Raw genomic sequence first — 17,962 nt, forward strand, 5'->3', positions numbered from 1 at the left:
ATATTCAATAAAGTTTTTATAATTAGTGATTTAACTCTGAGAGTACTGTGCGAAAGTTGATGAAACCTGCTACATATAATGTTATAACAGATATCTAATTGTTCTTATTACCGCCTCACACGATCGTCGATTATATTGGTATGAATTTGCTTTATTGACAGGAATATTGAAAAACATAATACAATAAACCCTCGTCAGAGATGCTTACTCTGGCGGTACACCGTATACACGGCTAGCCTTATCAGAAGTCTGTCTTCTACTCCGCTCAATTGAACTGCTGTCAGAATGTCTGTCTTTGTTCTTGTGTTTTGGTTAGTGATTATCCTGAGGTGTGCAAATGTTGCGTAACATCTTCTTGCTCGTTGTTTGTCAGTCACTTTAATATGAGACAGGTCAAAGGTACAATCGTTTTACACAACTTCATAACAGTCAAAGAGTATGTAGTAATTCATGTCATACTGTATTATTTCATGCGTCCAGTAGTTTCTGCTAAATGTCAATACATGTCGAGTCATCAGCAGTCAATTTAAATGCTTGATAACTAATTTTTTAATTTTGTCAAACTCAAAGTCATTTCTCCATTCAGGGGTCACATTAGTAGGTCAAGTTGTTCTGTTGAGTACTGTTGAGTCTGTTTACTGGATATCCAACATTCTGTGAAGCAAACTACTATTAATGAACCTGTCGTAAAACACGTGAGCACCTTCAGTTCATATCTGGTTGTTTAAGAACAATAATAATATATATATCTTTGTGAAATTAAATAACCATGAAAGAACTTCATATTATATTTTTCTCGTTGTTTGTTTTTAATCTCATAATTAACGTATGCAACATGATAGTAATTTGGGTCTTCTTATACCCTGCCTGATCGACATGTATGATACGTCAGACACTATTGGTAGGGCAGAGGCTTTTATAATGTAGCTGGTAATATCGTCCTCGTTCATGCATTTCCATGGCACTTTCTATTCTATACAATAAAGAGACAGTCCTTACAGGCGCTGTCATTTATCGGCATTTGGTCCTGAAGTCGTGACGTGAATCGTCGGATGGTCTGACCCAGCGTCTGACGGGTAAAGTTTACATAACTACGCACACAGAGGTCTTATGCTTCGAGTGAATGATAATGTTGCGCTAGTAGTTTGGGGAATACGAGTATTTTGAGGTACTAGTCATTGCGTCACCATTATGCTTTCAGTAACTGAAGCTAACGCACAAAGATGTTGGTTGTAAGTACCACTTTAGATCTTTATTACAAGATGGTAAATGTCACATTCTAAGTCTCGAATTCTCTCTTCGGTGTACATTGCTTTACCAAATTATATACTGTTCTAATTTACAATAACTGAAAATTATCATCATTATACTGTGGTCATCACATTGAAATTTCCGGCAGTCTTTGGCCTACCTTTGTGTAGTGTTTTATGTAGTTCAGGTGCCAAGTATGGGCTAGAGATAATGCTGGTGCATTTTGGATCTAATCAGAAACATGTTTGTCACGGGTGTGTAGTATCATTCTTGATATTCTAGGTATACCAAGTCCATGAACAAAACATTCGGAAACAATTAGAAAGTCGATAGCAATGTTGTTTTGGGGGATACCATGATTACATACAATATATTGTGTTTGATCAAACACGTTTCAACATCATGAACTCATCACTTTTAGCTACATTTACAGCCTTGTACCTACTGTTAGTAGCAAAGGTAAGATACAGTTGATATGACCTTTTTCGTTGAGCAGGTATACTCTGCAATTCTCACATTCAATTCATAGATTCAAAAATGGAAGATGAAAAAAGGACTCTCCATGCTACTTGCGTATTGAGAATCTGCCAGAAAGTGACACAGAGAAGTTTAGATTACACTGGTGAGCGGTTCATCCATCGCCTTGAGACGGAATATCCTGGTTTTCATCATATGCAAGATATAAGCGGTGTGAATTCGAACAATCTTTGTTAATGAAAGTTGATGGAGTCAATCTTTTGAGCGTGGTCTATCTCTTTCCAATTCTGTTCATGACATGAATGGTACACGGACAAACATCGACGGGCACAAATGGTCGCCCGGAACCTAAAAACTTCGTTCTCAAAGCAGTCTCCAAAAGCCTCGGAAAATACTCCATTTACAATCGGTCTATAGCTTCGACCATCGGTCCCGCTGACTTAGAAGATCTCTGGAGATATCACTGATTCTGCTACATCCTGAAAGAAGGAACAATGAGGGAATCTGCAATTTCGTGAAATGCACTCTATGCACAATGCTGATGTCTTCGATGAAATGATTGCTGAAGTGGAATCAAGAGTGCTTTCCTGACGTCATATCAGCTGATTCCACAATGTCCGACAATGGATGGCACTCCTTACGTCAGAGTTAGACGAATGACACATTTTGTATGTTCCGTGTGGTGTCAAGGCTCTGTCTGATCGCCGATCATAGTCTTTGTTTATCTAAATTTTATTTTTAACACACTCTCTCTCTCTCTCTCTCTCTCTCTCTCTCTCTCTCTCTCTCTCTCTCTCTCTCTCTCTCTCATGACGACAACGAAAGGGACGACATTTTTTTCAAAATGCACAAACCTGTCAAAGCCATGGCTCTTCTCAATTCATCTCGCAGAATCTGAAGAACACTTTTCACTCCTTCTTCTCCCTGATAGTATTATCAAATTATAAAACAAAACTTTAAAAAATAAATTCGTTCTGTGTTTGAAGATCAATAGTAACATGATAATAACGACAAGCTCATTCGAAACGTTTGTGCAGTAAAACTCGCCTTTACCTTATCCTCCTTCGGCGAGACTGATCTTTTGAGTATAATGTTTGTACTTAGAACATACTAACAACAACAGACTTATATCACGGTCCCTCTATCAAAGAGACCGTGCTTATATGCTACCTGCCAATCTTTGTCAAACGATGTGACGATCCAAAGAGATCATCTTTCATAGTCTATTTACGGTAGAATGCACCGCGGGGAGAGATATCGATTTTCGTACTCTCCAATCCAACACTTTTCTGGTCTACCACTTGTGGAAGCATGAGATAAAGCTCTTGCATTGAGAAAAACGTTTCACGGTCTCACTTTGCGAAAATCATAAATGTTATTTTTCCCCAAGCGGGGCGGCTATTTTGAATTTCAAATACCCGTTAATGTTGGGCGCGTCAATGGTTTCATTTTTAGCGTAAAATTGGAAATACACTGAACATCCACTTACTTGTTCAATGAATAAAACATTGCTGAACATCGGAACATTCACAAAAAGTGCAAAATTATAGGCATCATTTTAAATTATCATGGCGGTTATAATAAAGAGACATCCATATCAAGACAAAGCTCTGGACGACGCGTATGTTACCTTGGCCTTTAGGGGCTACTCTGTAATATAAACGTGATCTGATACACTTTCTTGGGAAACTGTTTTAAGAGAGTGATGCAACGCATCAACAATTCTTTAGTTTGAGTTTCTGTGCAATTAATTGATCTAAACAAAACGATAATATATTAAAACCTGGCACTAATTAAGCTTACAAGACGATCGCTCTAAATCGGGAGATTTAACGAAAATTGTAAAATAATGATGATAAATAAATGGGAGATAAGCTAAACAAGGCACGGAACTATTGGATTGCAGTTCGCGTCCTTTGACATAACATTCCACTCCATACTGTGCGGTAGGCGATCATCAGAACCAAGCATTTTACTCTTTCGACTCTTTACAAAATTGTCATTCGCCCAGCAGACGAGCTTTCAAATATTGTGCTACCGGTCATCCCCACTGTATATAATAATGTATTCGTTTGATGGGCGCTTTTTCAGTATATATGCCCCAAATGAAAGAGCATAAACAGAAAAACTTACATCACATGCCAGGCCATAGAGTACAGGTCTACCGATGAATACAGCCCTTGCACCCAGTGCCAAAGCTTTCAAAACGTCAGTACCAGTTCGTATACCGCCATCGACGTATACTTCCAGTTTGTCTCCGACTGCATCAACTATGTCTGATAACACATCAATCTGCAAAACACGTCATCATAGGTAAGGAAGTGATTTGACATCTCTCCATGGACCCAAAACACTAAGCATAGGGGAAGTGGACTACAATCTTAATTATTGTGTTTCAACAGGACCAGAAACGACTTGTATGGGTTGCATACCAGAAAGGGATGTGCGTACTATAAATGTGTAAATACATATTGTGCAGCATAAATATGTAGTGTGCAGCAAACTTCAAAGAAAAAAGGAACTTATAGCCATCATCACCGCACCGGTCAGACAAAACACAGTCTATCTGCTTGGGTGGGTAAAAACCAGGTTACAAACATGTACAGCTGTGTAAACACATTGCGTGACTTCCAATTGTATTTAACAACGCCAAAATTCATTTTTCTTTGCATAAAAGTGACAATTGCAGAGACAGAAAGAGACAAAGAAACTAAGTTAATGTTGACTTTACCGTCGCTGGTACATCATCTAATTGCCTGCCACCGTGGTTGGATACTAATATTCCTTGAACATTGTGTTTCTGGCAGCAGTAGAGCGTCCTCTACAGTTACGATACCCTTAAGGATGACCGGCAATGTTGTCATTGTTTTGATCCATGTAATGTCTTCCCATGTCGAGCCGGCGGAAGAAGTTATGAGCTCAGCTGGGAAGCCTTCTCCGATCTGCAAGTCCTGAAGGCAGAGGATACAACACTGAATTTGGCAAACTTTCTTGTCATTTTTGTTGAAGTTGTCAATGTTGTTATCCTTGCCATGGGCTTTGATGCTTTCCGTAATGTGTACATCATTTTAACACTGAACACTCATTTAACCCTTGAGCGCCGAGGTCAATTGTTTCATATTTTAACTAAAGTTTTGATAAAGTGTGGAGCCAATAAAATTTGATCAAAATTATTAAAAGACTCAAAGAAAAATTCATAAAATTTGGTAAAATGTTGCACTAAAATTTTGGTGCGAAAAATAACAGCACTCAAAGGGTTAATACTTGTACACACTGGAAAACATTAAAGAAAACTGACTACAGGTGTATAAAACTGATCAACAAAAAACGGTTATGTTTATTACATGCCTCGTATATGGAACGTCGCGCGCGCCATAGGATTCAATGGTAACTCGTCGATAACTTCGAGGGCTGCATTAGTTATCCTTTGACTGAAAGTGAAATTCAACTTGCCAAAATTTGGATTTAAAAATGTTCAAATGACAGGCGGTTTTCAGAAAAATATGCATGAAAAATCGATATGCTGCATAACAGTGATTGAAATATATTAATGCACAACTTAACGATAATTTTTTTAACGTAACGTATACTGAACTAAACTAACATGGTGAGGGGCATAAGAATGTCATTTGCAAGTAAACCCAAAAACTTGTAGTGAAAACTATGAAAGAGAGGCATGTAAAAACATTAAAGCCCAAACAAGGGACTATTGCCCTCAATAGGGAGGAGACCAATTGCTCTCCTGACGTTTTGCGAATGATCACCTACTCTCGAACACAAATTCCCTTGTTTGGGCTATGATAAGTAATATCTAACTTGTAGGAGGAAGGCAGCACACAATTATTGAGTCCGTAGATCGGTAGATTTGGTGTAAAAGTCTGACTTCGTATTCTTTACGTTTCCTTTGGTAAAGTATGATAAAAAGATTAATTTTGGTCATCTTTGTTACATGCATTATCGTAGGACTTGTCATATTAAAATTTGAACAAAAGCACTATATGAGCACAAAGTAATAGACATATATACACAATGATGACGCAATCTCCACTTGGATTGAACCCGTCGCTTCCAAGGGTACAGATGGATGAGTATTTTGTAGAACTTGACAACAAACATTTCGGTTCCGTTATACAAACTAACTGATGGTATCAGGCACTTCTTGACCGGGTGAATGAAATATTTGGTACTCTTCTCTAACACCATGAACTATAATTAGCTTCGATTGATTGACTATACATGGTTGAATATTTTGTATTGGCGAAAGAATGTACACGAAAATTTATGAAACTGCTTTAGTAGGTTCACATAAACATTCACGTACCAAATGACCTTATCAAATGACCTTATCAACGAAAGCACTGGAGGCTTTTATATTTTTGATGCATTTTTAGATTTGTGTTCTAATCTCCGAAACTGCACTTAATTTCTATATCCCTTGCATCGCTGGTCTTTAGTATATTCGGCATACCTTTCCGATGTACTTATTAAGATTCCTAGACTTCTGTAGAGTACGAAAGAAGGTCTGTCTGTCATCTTTAATAAGCCGTCTCTTCATGCCTAACACAGGAAGGTCGACACTGAGAACAATCGCTTTGAAGCCTGCCCTTTCAGCTCGTCTTATCATGTCTTTTGTGACCTCACGATCACGCCAGGTATACACAAGCTGCCATTTGATGGACGTTTGTCGCAGGGCAGCGATGTCCTCTATTGATTTACTGGAGGCAGCACTAATTATCATGGCAGTGTTCATTTCTGCTGCAGCTGTAAAAACAAGACACAAAAAGGAAAACTGCCAAAGGGATTGCGATCTTTATACAGTCTGGAATATTTTGTGTTAATGTTCACCTAACCCTGAACTGCAATAAGCTAGTCGTGCACTGGGTTCGAAAGCGACTGAAACGTCAACTCGCCCTAAGCTAGACAAAGAGTTCAAGGTCGTTTAAATTCGCTTCAATCTAAAACTCTTTAGGGAAGAAAGACTTTACCTTAAAAGCCCGTCTATTGGTGTCATTTACCTTTACATGTTGCAATTTCAGCCTCGGGATGTGCCAATATATGAAGGGCTGTCGGCGATATGCAAATTGGCATACCTATCCTCTGGCCAAGGATATCAGTCACCATATCTATGGTTGAAACGTCTCTCAATACCCGTGGTTTCAACCAAATTCTATAAAATATGAAGAAATGTCGTGCCATGTGTGACAAAAGTTGAAGTGATGTGTTTGCGATAATAAGAGGCAATAACGTGTGTATGAGAATATTGTGGTTTAAATCACGCATCATTTTCTCGCTTGCTGGTTTTCAACAAGGTCACAATTTAACATAGCTACATGGTATTGCAAGGAATGGGTGCAAATAAATGATCACTGTCAAATATATAGCTATAAGGAGAGAGATATGTGCCTGAAATATTCAATGGTGCTCCAAAGGTAGCTCCAAAGGTATTAATTTAAGACTGCATATTTCATTGTCCACCTTTGGTAATAAAAGAACATATGACAGTATGGCAAAGTATGCAGCCTACTTAGTGCAGAAATTGTTGTAGGTAATTAGGTTAGGTTCCAAATGAAGATGAAACATTAGACCAGTCGTTTCGGCGTTGGATACCCATGCTTGTTCGAAAAATCAAGGAAAAAGAGATCTCTTATACATCATTCCTAAGGCGTAGCTTTTCCTAAAGCCTTTCTGTGAAAGAATGAAAATGCCTTATCAGTTACTCCAAACTCACAAAAGTTAAATAAGTCAAATATAGAGATCAGCGTTCCATCCTAGAATACGACCCCACCACCTCTATAGTATCCAAATCAAAGTGGTTTGTTCTGGCTGTTTAATCTAATAAGTACAACCGCCGGGACGTGCATGCAGTAGATATCCATTTATAATTATTGAAATGGTATTCGGAGGGGTTAGGAAGGAATGTGATGATGTAAAGACCCCTTTGAAACCTAGTGAATAATTTTCTGAGATATACAGCCAAGCAAGTGCTAAATTGAAATTGTCTCCCTATCGCCCAGATTTCTTAAATAAGAAGATGTAGTTTGCTCTAATGTTCACCCATATTAACAATATTATAAGGTGACCTTTTTGTCATTGGAAAATGCTAGATAAAGGTCTTTCAAATTTTCTCGAACAGGAATGTGTACCCAGCTATCTTGTGAATGCTACTGGCAGGTCAGTCGTGCTTGAAAAATGACAGCATAGGGTGGCTGCTACACCCCTACTTTCACGACTGATATAATTCACGATAACGACGAGCGGGCCTCAAGGAGAATAGTAGGCCTATAGAGTAGCCCTGCATGTACTCCCGTTTACTCTACTCGTACTGTACTTACGTGTAACTTGCACGCTTTCTGTGGTTGGATAAGTCATTTAAAAAAAACTTTCAGACTGACACTCGGGACAAATTAGATCAAATATGAGCAAGTATCTCTAAACCTCAGTTTCGCGAGTTTACGATATGCTTACAACAAGGAGGTACGATAGGTTAACAACGCGATGTTTCGGAAACCTACCTGCGGTATGCTTTTCTGTTTTCTCTGAGCGTGTTTTCTTCGTCAGCCCCTGTGCTGCAGTAGACCCACACTGGTGTCGGCAGTATTTCCCTGGCTCTTGCCTCGAAATCGTCGAGACACACTAAAGGCTTGCCGCCCGCCATTGTCAAAATGGTTCTATTCGTCACTCCAAGCGGTGACACGAGAGGGTAACTGCAAGGTCAAACAAGTATGTCACATGATGTTGGTACAATGTAGTACCGCTTACTGTAATGTATGGAACGCTAAATCTGTACGACAGCATTACGTGCGATAAATGTGGCCTTTTTTGATCAGATTTTACCGTACCGCCTGATGGCTCAGATGTAGGTGTTGTTTTTGCGTAGAAAGAAGTACACGTTTAAGATGTAATATTTATTTTGCCGAGATTAAATATCTTGCAAAGCAGCATTCACAATTACCTGTGGAGGGATAATAAAATATCTGTTATTTTTTCAAATGTCTCCCCTAACAAACTCAAATCGCCTTCAAATTCCACCTCCAGACTTGGTATAATTTTGAGATCCCCTCAAAATAAAACTGGCCTGATTGTGACGTGGAGAGATCTTTTCCGTGTGTATTTCGCTTCTTGGGAAGGAGGGCCTTGTTTTGAAATATGTTCTCTTCTCATAAAGCAGAAAATACAGTGATTACATTAAAAAGGTTTGGAAACATGTTGACTTCCTCCATCTGACAGAAACACTGACGTAATTAGTGTAATTATATAAAAGGGACATTTGCTGTACCTTTTGGCTAATCTTTTAGTTAATCCTTTGTTCCGTGTATAAACTGCTTTTTCTTGTTCTACTCCCTACAGTATGCTAGAATAACAAATATTCTGTTTTACCAAATACTCTGTATATGTGTAAGCCAGCCTAATCATTGTTTTTGACAACAAATGAATTCTAATCCGGACTTTGATTCAATTTTCAATAACACTGCTGACTATGTTGATGAGCTAAAAGCTGGACCTTTCATCACGCTTCAGGGAGTAGAACAAGAAACTGTAGTGCATATAAAAACGAGACCATCAAACATTTGCTAAAAGTCACAGCAGCTATAAATGGAGTAATGTCACTCTTGGGTCATATAAATTACCTATTCTTACCCATAAATTTGACTTCGTACTGAAAAAACGCCAGTCAGGGCGTGTACACCGTTCCATTTGTGTCCTAATAAAAGTGACCAGTATGACTTCCACTGTTCAGGTGCCAATTGTAGGGAAGGGGGAAGTTGTTTTCAGTGTTGTTATCAAGAGCTGCCATTAAGTCATTAAGCTGACATTCGAGAATACTTCAAAGTTGTGCATGGGTTGTTTCATAAATCCCAAATATTGTGCATCAGAGCAAGCGGTTCATTGTTATCTTCGAAATGATCTATAAAATCAAAATTAATTTTTCTGTTGACACATAGAACAAAGAGGCTGGAGCAGTTCCATGCGATCTGGGTTGATGCCTTTGAGTGTGAGAAAGATGCAGTTCCCCAGAGGTGCAATCACTTGTCAGGATAATTGGATAGTGAACAATGGCGGTTTAATCTGCATATGTAATTAATATAGCAATGCATTGTTTTTTATGAGCAATTTACAATATTGCAACATTCAGCTATATGGCACCTAACACTGAAAAATAAAAAGATCTAATTTTCCCAAATTAGTTATAATAATGTATTTGTAGTTGTTGTACAATATTCAAATGGACTGAGCGTTTCACGAGAATCAAATTTGGTCGCTAGCCATGAGCGTTTTCTCTGTCAGATACCATCCCTCACACAAATATCTACTTCTAATCAAATAATCCGTTTTGATCCATCATTTTGCAGGAAATCAAGATAGTTTTGAAGTATTTGGTCGAACATGTAGGCGCTCGTCAAGCTTCTATATTTCAACGTTTGTGTTCTGTGATTGGATTGTCCAGGGCACAATTTAATGCTAAATTCGGGATCTTACCCAGCGTCTGATGGGTAAGGTTTACATAGCTACGCTAACCAAGGTCTTATGGTACGATTGCATGATACTATTGCGCTCATAGTTTGGGGAATACGAGTACTTTAAGGTACCAGTCTGGACCGTCATGCTTTCAGTCACTAAAGCTGACGCACGAAGATGTTGGTTGTAAGCACCACTTTAGATCTTTATTACAAGATGGCAAACGTGATATTCCCAGTCTCGAATTCAGTCTTCGGTGTACATTCTTTACCAAGTTATATACTTTACATAACTTAAATATTATCATCATTTTACTGTGGTCATCACATTGGAATTTTCGGCAGTCTTTGGCCTAGCTTTGTGTACTGGGTTGTGTAGTTCAGGTGTCAAGCATGGGCTAGAGACAATGCTGTTACATTTAGGATCTAATCAGAAACATGCTCGTCACTTGTGGGTAGCATCATTCTTGGTATTCTCGACGTATCAAGTCTATGAACAAACCAGTCTGAAACAATGAGAAAGTCAATAGCAGTGTTGATTTGGGGATACCATGATTACATTACAATAATTTGTGCTTTGTCAAACACTTTATAACACCATGAACTCATCACTTTAAGCTACATTTACTGCCTTGTATCTACTGTTATGTAGGTTAGTAGCAAAAGTATGATATAGTTGATATGACGTTTTTTGTTGCGCAGGTATAGTTTGCAATTCTCACATTGGAATTCATGTCTACACATAGATTGAAAAAAGGACTCCATTCTACTTGCGTACTGAGAATCTGCCAGAAAAGTGATATTTAGAAGCTTAGATTACACTGGTGAGTGGTTCATCCATCGCCTTTAGAGGGAATATCCTGGTTTTCATCATATGCAAGATATAAGCGGGTTGAATTCGAACAATCTTTGTTAATGAACGTTGATGGAGTCAATCGTTTGGCGTGGCCAATATTCTTCCAATTCGATCTTTTTATGACGTGAATTGTACACAGACAAACATCGACGGACAAAAATGGTTGCCCGGAACCTAAAAACTTCGTTCTTAAAGCAGTCTCCAGAAGCCTTGGACAATACTCGACTTACAATGAGTCTACAGTTTCGACCATTGTTCCCGCCAACTTAGAAGATCCCTGGAAATATCACTTAGTCGGCTACATCCTGAAAGAAGGAACAATGAGAGAATCTGCAATTTCGTGAAATGCACTTTACGCACGACAATTCTGATATTTTGGTTAAGTGATTGTTGAAGTGAAATCAAGAGTGTTTGCCAAACGTCACACTAGCTTACTCTACAATGTCCGATAATGGATGGCAGCGTAAGACGAATGACACATTTTGTATGTTCTGTGTGGTGTCAAGGCTCAGTCTCAACGCCGATCATAGAGTATTTGTTTATCTAAAATTTATCTTAGACACCTCTCTCTCTCTCTCTCTCTCTCTCTCTCTCTCTCTCTCTCTCTCTCTCTCTCAACGACGCCGAAAAAGACGACATTGTTTTTCGAAAAGCACAAACCTGTCAAAGCCATGGCTCTGCTCAATTCATCTCGCAGAATCTGAAGAACAGTTTTCACTCCTTCTTCTCCCTGATAGTATTGTTAAATTATAAAACAAAACTTTAAAAGATAAATTCGTTCACTAATAACATGGTAGTAATGACAAGCTTATTCGAAACGCTTGTCCCGTAAAACATGCCTTTACCTTATCCTCCTTCAGCGATACTGATCTTTTGAGTATAATGTTTGTACTTAGAACATACTAACAATAACAGACTTATATCACGGTCCCTCTATCAAAGGGACCGTGCTTATTTGCTAGCTGCCAATCTTTGTCAAACGATGTGACGATCCAAAGAGATCATCTTTCATAGCCTATTTACGGTAGAATGCGCCGCGGGGAGAGATATCGATTTTCGTACTCTAAATTCCAACACTTTTCTCGTCTACCACTTGTGGAAGCGTGTGATAAAGCTCTTGCATTGAGAAAAACGTTTCACGGTCTCAGTTTGTGAAAATCAAAACTGTTATTTTTCCCCATGCGGGGATCATAACGGCCATTTTGAATTTCAAATACCCGTTAATGATGGGCGCGTCAATGGTTTCATTTTTAGAGTAAAATGGAAATATACTGAACATCCACGTATACTTGTTCAATGAATAAAATATTGCCGAACATCGGAACATTTACAAAAAGTGCAAAATTATAGGCATCACTTTAAATTATCATGGCGGTTATAATAAAGAGACACCCATATCAAGACAAAGCTCTGGACGACGCGTATGTTACCTTGACCTTTAGGGGCTGCTCTGTAATATAAACGTGATCTGATACACTTTCTTGGGGAACTCTTTTAAGAGAGTGATGCAACGCACAATCAATTCTTTAGTTTGAGTTTCTGTGCAGTTAATTGATCCAAACAAAACGATTATATATTAAAACCTGGCACCAATTACGATTACACGATCGATCGCTCTAAATCGGGAGATTATGACAAAAATGGTAAAATAATAATGATAAAGAAATTGGAGATAAACGAAATAAGGGCCCGGAACTATGTCACGGGATTGCAGTTCGTGTCCTTTGACATAAAATTGCCACTCCATGCTGTTCGGCAGGCGATCATCCGAACCAAGCATTTTACTCTTTCGACTCTTCACAAAATTGTCATTCACCCAGCAGATGAGCTTTCAAATATTGTGCTACCGGTCCCCCATTGTATATGATAATGTATACATGCCCAAAAATGAACGAGTTAAAACAGAAAGACTTACATCACATGCCAGGCCATAGAATACAGGTCTACCGATGAAAACAGACCTTGCGCCCAATGCCAACGCTTTCAAAACGTCAGTACCAGTTCGTATACCGCCATCGACGTATACTTCCAGTTTGTTTCCGACTGCATCAACGATGGTTGATAACACATCAATCTGCAAAACACGTCATCATAGGTAAGGAGGTGATCTAAAATCTCTTCCTGGACCCAAAACCACCATGCACAGGAGAAGTGGACTACAATCTTAATTATCGGGTTTTAAAAGGGCCAAAAACCCCCGATTGGTATTGGTTGCATACCAGAAAGGAGTGTGATTAGTATAAATATTTAAAATAATGTGTATTGTGCAGTACACTTCGAAGACTCTGTGACTGTAAGAACCTAAAATGTAACCAACTTATAGCTATCATCACCTAAGCAGTTCGACAAAACAGTCTATCTGTGTGTACAGAGTTCGTTACAAACATGTACCGCTGTGTAAACACATTGCGAGATTCCAGTTGTATTTAACAACGCCAAAAATTCAAGTTATTTGCAGCAAAGTGATGATTTGACTATTTGATAATCGCCGACATAGGCATAACTCGAGTTTTACACATCGTAATATATATATATATATATATATATATATATATATATATATATATATATATATATATATATATATATATATATATATATATATATATATATATATATATATATATATATATATATATATATATATATATATATATATACTGAAAGACTGAGACAGAAAGAGACGAAGAGACTTGAAGTTATGTAGATTTTACCGTCGCTGGTACACCATCTAATTGTCTGCCACCGTGGTTCGATACGATTATTCCCTGTACGTTGTGTTCTGCGGCAAGCACAGCGTCCTCTACAGTCACGATGCCTTTTAGGATGACAGGCAATGTTGTCATTGTTTTGATCCATGTAATGTCTTCCCATGTCGAGCCGGCGGAAGAAGTCATGAGCTCAGCTGGGAATCCTTCTCCGATCTGCAAGTCCTGTAGGCAGAAGATACAACACTGAATTTGGCAAACTTTCTTGTCATTTTTGTTGAAGTTGTCAATGTTGTTATCCTTGTCATGGGCTTTGATGCTTTCCGTAATCTGTACATCCTTTTAACAGCTGAACAATCATTAAACCCTTTGAGCGTGGAAGTCCATTTTTTCACCTCTATAAATTTTACCCTAGTCAATTTTATTTTCAGATTTTTACTGAAATTTTGATAAAATTTGCAGCCAATAAAATATGATGTCCATTTTTTCCAAAATCATTAAAAGACTCACGGAAAAATTCATAAAAATTGGTCAAGTGTTGCACTAAAATTTTGGAGGGAAAAATTACAGCACTCGAATGGTTAATATATGTACACACTGGAAAACATTCAAGAAAACTGACAGGACTTGGATTTAAAAATGTTCAAATCACAGGCGGTTTTTAGAAAATTATGCTTAAAAATCGATAAACTGCGCATGAAAGTGATTGAAATATATCAATACGCCATTCTACGATGAGGACTCTTTTTGTATTTTTTAATTTAACTTACACTGAACTAAAAATTGGAGAAAAGAATATGATTGTCATTTGCAAACAAACCAAAACATTTGTAGTGAAAACTATGTAAGGGAGGCATATAACAAAAGGCGTTATACATGTATCCCAAACAAGGGACTATGTACCCTCGAGGCAGGAGACCAATTGCTCTCCTGATGTTGGGCAAATGGTCACATACCTTAGGGCACACAGCCCCTTGTTTTGGCTATATGTCATATCTAACTTGTATAGGAGGGAGACAGTGCAGAGTAATTTAGTTAGAATAATTGTAGATTTTGATGTAGAGGTCTGACTTCGTATTCTTTACGTTTCCTTTGGTAAAGTATAATAAAAAGGTTAATTTTGGTCATCTCTGTTGCATGCAGTACCGTAGGACTTGTCACACTCTTAGGTCTCTTTCAAAGTTTGCACAAAAGCTTTATGTGAGCACAGATTAATGGACATACATACACGATGGTGACACAATCTCCAATGGATTGACCCAGTCGCTTCCAAGGGTGTAGTGAGGCACGTATTTTGTAGAACTTGACAACTAACGTTTTTGTTGAGTTATGTTAGACAAACTACCTTATTGTATCATGCACTGCTTCGATGGGTGAATGAAAGATTAAGTACTCTTCTGTCACATAATGAAAGATAATGAGCTTTGGTTGATGACTATACATCGTTGAATATTTTGAATAAGCGAAAGAATGTACACGAACATTTATGGAAACTACTTTAATAGGTGCACATAAACATTCGCGTGCCAACAGACCTTGCAATACGTTGGTGGCTTTCATATTATTGATGCAATTTTGTATTTGTGTTCTTATCCCCGAAACTGCAGCTAATTTCTAAATCTCTTGCATCCCTTGTGTGTTATATATTGGAGATACCTTTCCGATGTACTTATAAAGATTCCTAGACTGCTGTAGAGTACGCAAGATGGTCTGTCTGCCATCTTTTAAAAGCCGTCTCTTCACACCTAGAACCGGAAGATCAACACTGAGAACAATCGCTTTGAAGCCCGCCTTCTCAGCTCGTCTTATCATATCTTTTGTGACCCCACGATCACGCCAGGTATACACAAGCTGCCATTTGATGGACGTTTGTCGCAGGGCAGCGATGTCCTCTATTGATTTACTGGAGGCAGCACTCATTATCAAGATAGTGTTCATTTCTGCTGCAGCTGAAAAAAAAACAAGCCACCAAAAAGAAAACCGTCAAAGGGATTGTGATCTATATACAGCCTGGGATATTTTGTGTTAAATGTTCTCCTAACCCTGTAATATTTTGTGTTGAATGTTGTCCTAACCCTGAACTGCCCTCCGCTATCGTGCAACGAATTTCGAAAGAGACCGAAATGTCAACTCGCCCTAGGCTGGACAAAGAGTTCAAGGTCGTTTAAATTCGGCTAAATTTAAAACCCTTTCGGCAAGAAAGAATTTACCTTGAAAGCCCGCTATTGCAGCTATTTACCTTTACATGTTGCAATTTCGGCCTCGGGATGTGCCAAGTTATGGAGAGCTGTCGGTGATATGCAAATTGGCATACCTATCCTCTGGCCAAGGATATCAGTCACCATATCTATGGTTGAAACATCTCTCAATACCCGTGGTTTCAACAAAGTCTATAAAATATGAAGAGACAACGTGCCAAGTGTGACAACGTTGAAGTGATGTGTATGCCATAATAAGGGCCAATAACACGTGTATTAGAATATCATGATTTAATTCACGTATCATTTTCTCTCTTCTTGGTTTTCAACAAGGTCACAATTTAACATAAGCTACATGGTATTGTAAGGAGCGACTGTAAATAAAAAATCATGGTCAAATATATAGCCATAGGTAGAGAAATATGTGCATAAAATATTCAATGGCAATGCTGCTCCAAAGTTCTAAATTTAAAACTGCATATTTCATTGTCTACCTTTGGTAATATAAGAACATGTCACAGTGTGGCAAAGTATGTAGCCTATTTAGTGTAGAAATTGTAGGTAATTAGATTAGGTTCCAGATGAAGATGAAACATTAGATCTGTCTTTTTGACGTTGGGTACCCATTGTTGTCCCCAAAACCAAGGAAAATGGGATCTTTGTTCATCATTTTTGTCTGTAAAAACAAGCAAAAGGCGTAGTTTTTCCAAAGACTGTCCGTGAAAGAATTAAAATACTTATCAGTTACTTCAACCTCGCAAACCGAATACAGACCAGCCTTTCACCCTAGAATACGACCCTACCACCTGGTTGGTTCTGGCTGTTTAATCTGATGTGTACAACCCCTGGGACGTGCAGACAGTAGATACTGCAGTGGTTGGGGATAGGGTCAAGTTATAGAATGTCGGATAGGGATCACATTTTAGACAGGTGGAGGCGAGGATCAATTGTACAGAATAGGTGTGCGTGAAAATCCCTGGTCTATCCCCAGTAATTACTGAAGGCTCCCTTATAACTATTTTCACGACTGATATAATTCACGATAACGACGAGCGGGCCTCAAGGAGAATAGTAGGACTATAGAGTAGCCCTGCATGTACTCCCGTTTACTCTATTCGTACTGTACTTATGTGTAACGTTCCCCGGGGGCACTTACTATGAGAGGTGGCCGGGTTGTGCGGCCGCAAGTAAATATACCGGGGCCATTTTAGACGAAAAATCTCGTTATTTAGAACCCCATTTTAGACCTTTATAAGCTCCGGCCAAGGTCAAAAGTCATAGTGTCAAAATTTGCAAAACGTGATCGGAGCCATTTTGGTATAATTCCAAAATCCAATTTCTGGCAAACACATCCATTTGTTACCACCCTAATCAAATCAAGTACATTGATATCAATAATCGAGAGTACAATAACACAGCTTTACCTATTTTTGTATTGGAAAACAATTATTCATACTTTCCTCATAGATTCCCATGTATACTGGATGAACATTTTCAGTGAAATACCATAATCAGATTTCTTGTACACATAATATGCACCTTTAACCATCATATTGTAATCAAGTACACTTATGTTTATTATTGAACGTCTGTATATGCACAAGTATACCAAGTTTTTCATTGGAAAAAATTATTCATAATTTTATCATTGACACCCATGTATAGTGGATGAACATTTTTGGTTATATTCTAAGGTCAAACTTTTTGTCCGCATGCCAGTTGTAACAACCCTATTTCATTTGTACATTGATGTAAATTATCAAATATCTATAAATGCATAGATATAGTTTTGCATTGAAAAAGTACTACATAGATTTATGAATTTTATGAATAAAGATTTTATTTTAATTTTATGAATATAGATTTTATGAATTTATTTATGTATGAGAAAATATATGTATACCATGTATAGTGAATCAACATTATCAACAGCTCAATTTTAATTAAATCCAAATATCAAAATTTTGTACACACACGCTTGCGCAAAAATATTGCGATCCACCAGTAATTTCTATC

The 17,962-nt window shown here is 38.0% G+C and overlaps 1 protein-coding gene across 1 annotated transcript; it reads right to left on the reverse strand.

Annotated features, from left to right (window-relative positions):
* Window positions 1–1,365: 1,365 nt before the first annotated feature.
* On the reverse strand, window positions 1,366–16,130 carry LOC139140705 (2-Hydroxyacid oxidase 2-like). The gene is made up of 6 exons (XM_070710092.1): window positions 15,988–16,130; window positions 15,405–15,697; window positions 13,755–13,973; window positions 3,862–4,020; window positions 2,583–2,652; window positions 1,366–2,207 (listed from the first exon to the last, which is right to left on the reverse strand). The coding sequence occupies exons 1-6, from the start codon at window positions 16,091–16,093 to the stop codon at window positions 2,140–2,142; spliced, it is 915 nt and encodes a 304-aa protein (XP_070566193.1). The 5' UTR covers window positions 16,094–16,130; the 3' UTR covers window positions 1,366–2,139.
* Between the last annotated feature and the right edge of the window lie 1,832 nt (window positions 16,131–17,962).

Source organism: Ptychodera flava, chromosome 9 (genome assembly GCF_041260155.1).
Source record: "Ptychodera flava strain L36383 chromosome 9, AS_Pfla_20210202, whole genome shotgun sequence".
Lineage (NCBI taxonomy): Eukaryota > Metazoa > Hemichordata > Enteropneusta > Ptychoderidae > Ptychodera > Ptychodera flava.

Coding starts and splice junctions, on each gene's coding strand:
- LOC139140705 (XM_070710092.1), bottom strand. CDS start 16,093: ATGGTGACTGATATCCTTGGCCAGAGGATAGGTATGCCAATTTGCATA. Junction 4,021..13,754: donor TAGATGGTGTACCAGCGACG/GTAAAATCTACA, acceptor CGTGTTTTGCAG/ATTGATGTGTTATCAGACAT. Junction 2,208..2,582: donor AAGAGCCATGGCTTTGACAG/GTTTGTGCATTT, acceptor TCCTTCTTTCAG/GATGTAGCAGAATCAGTGAT.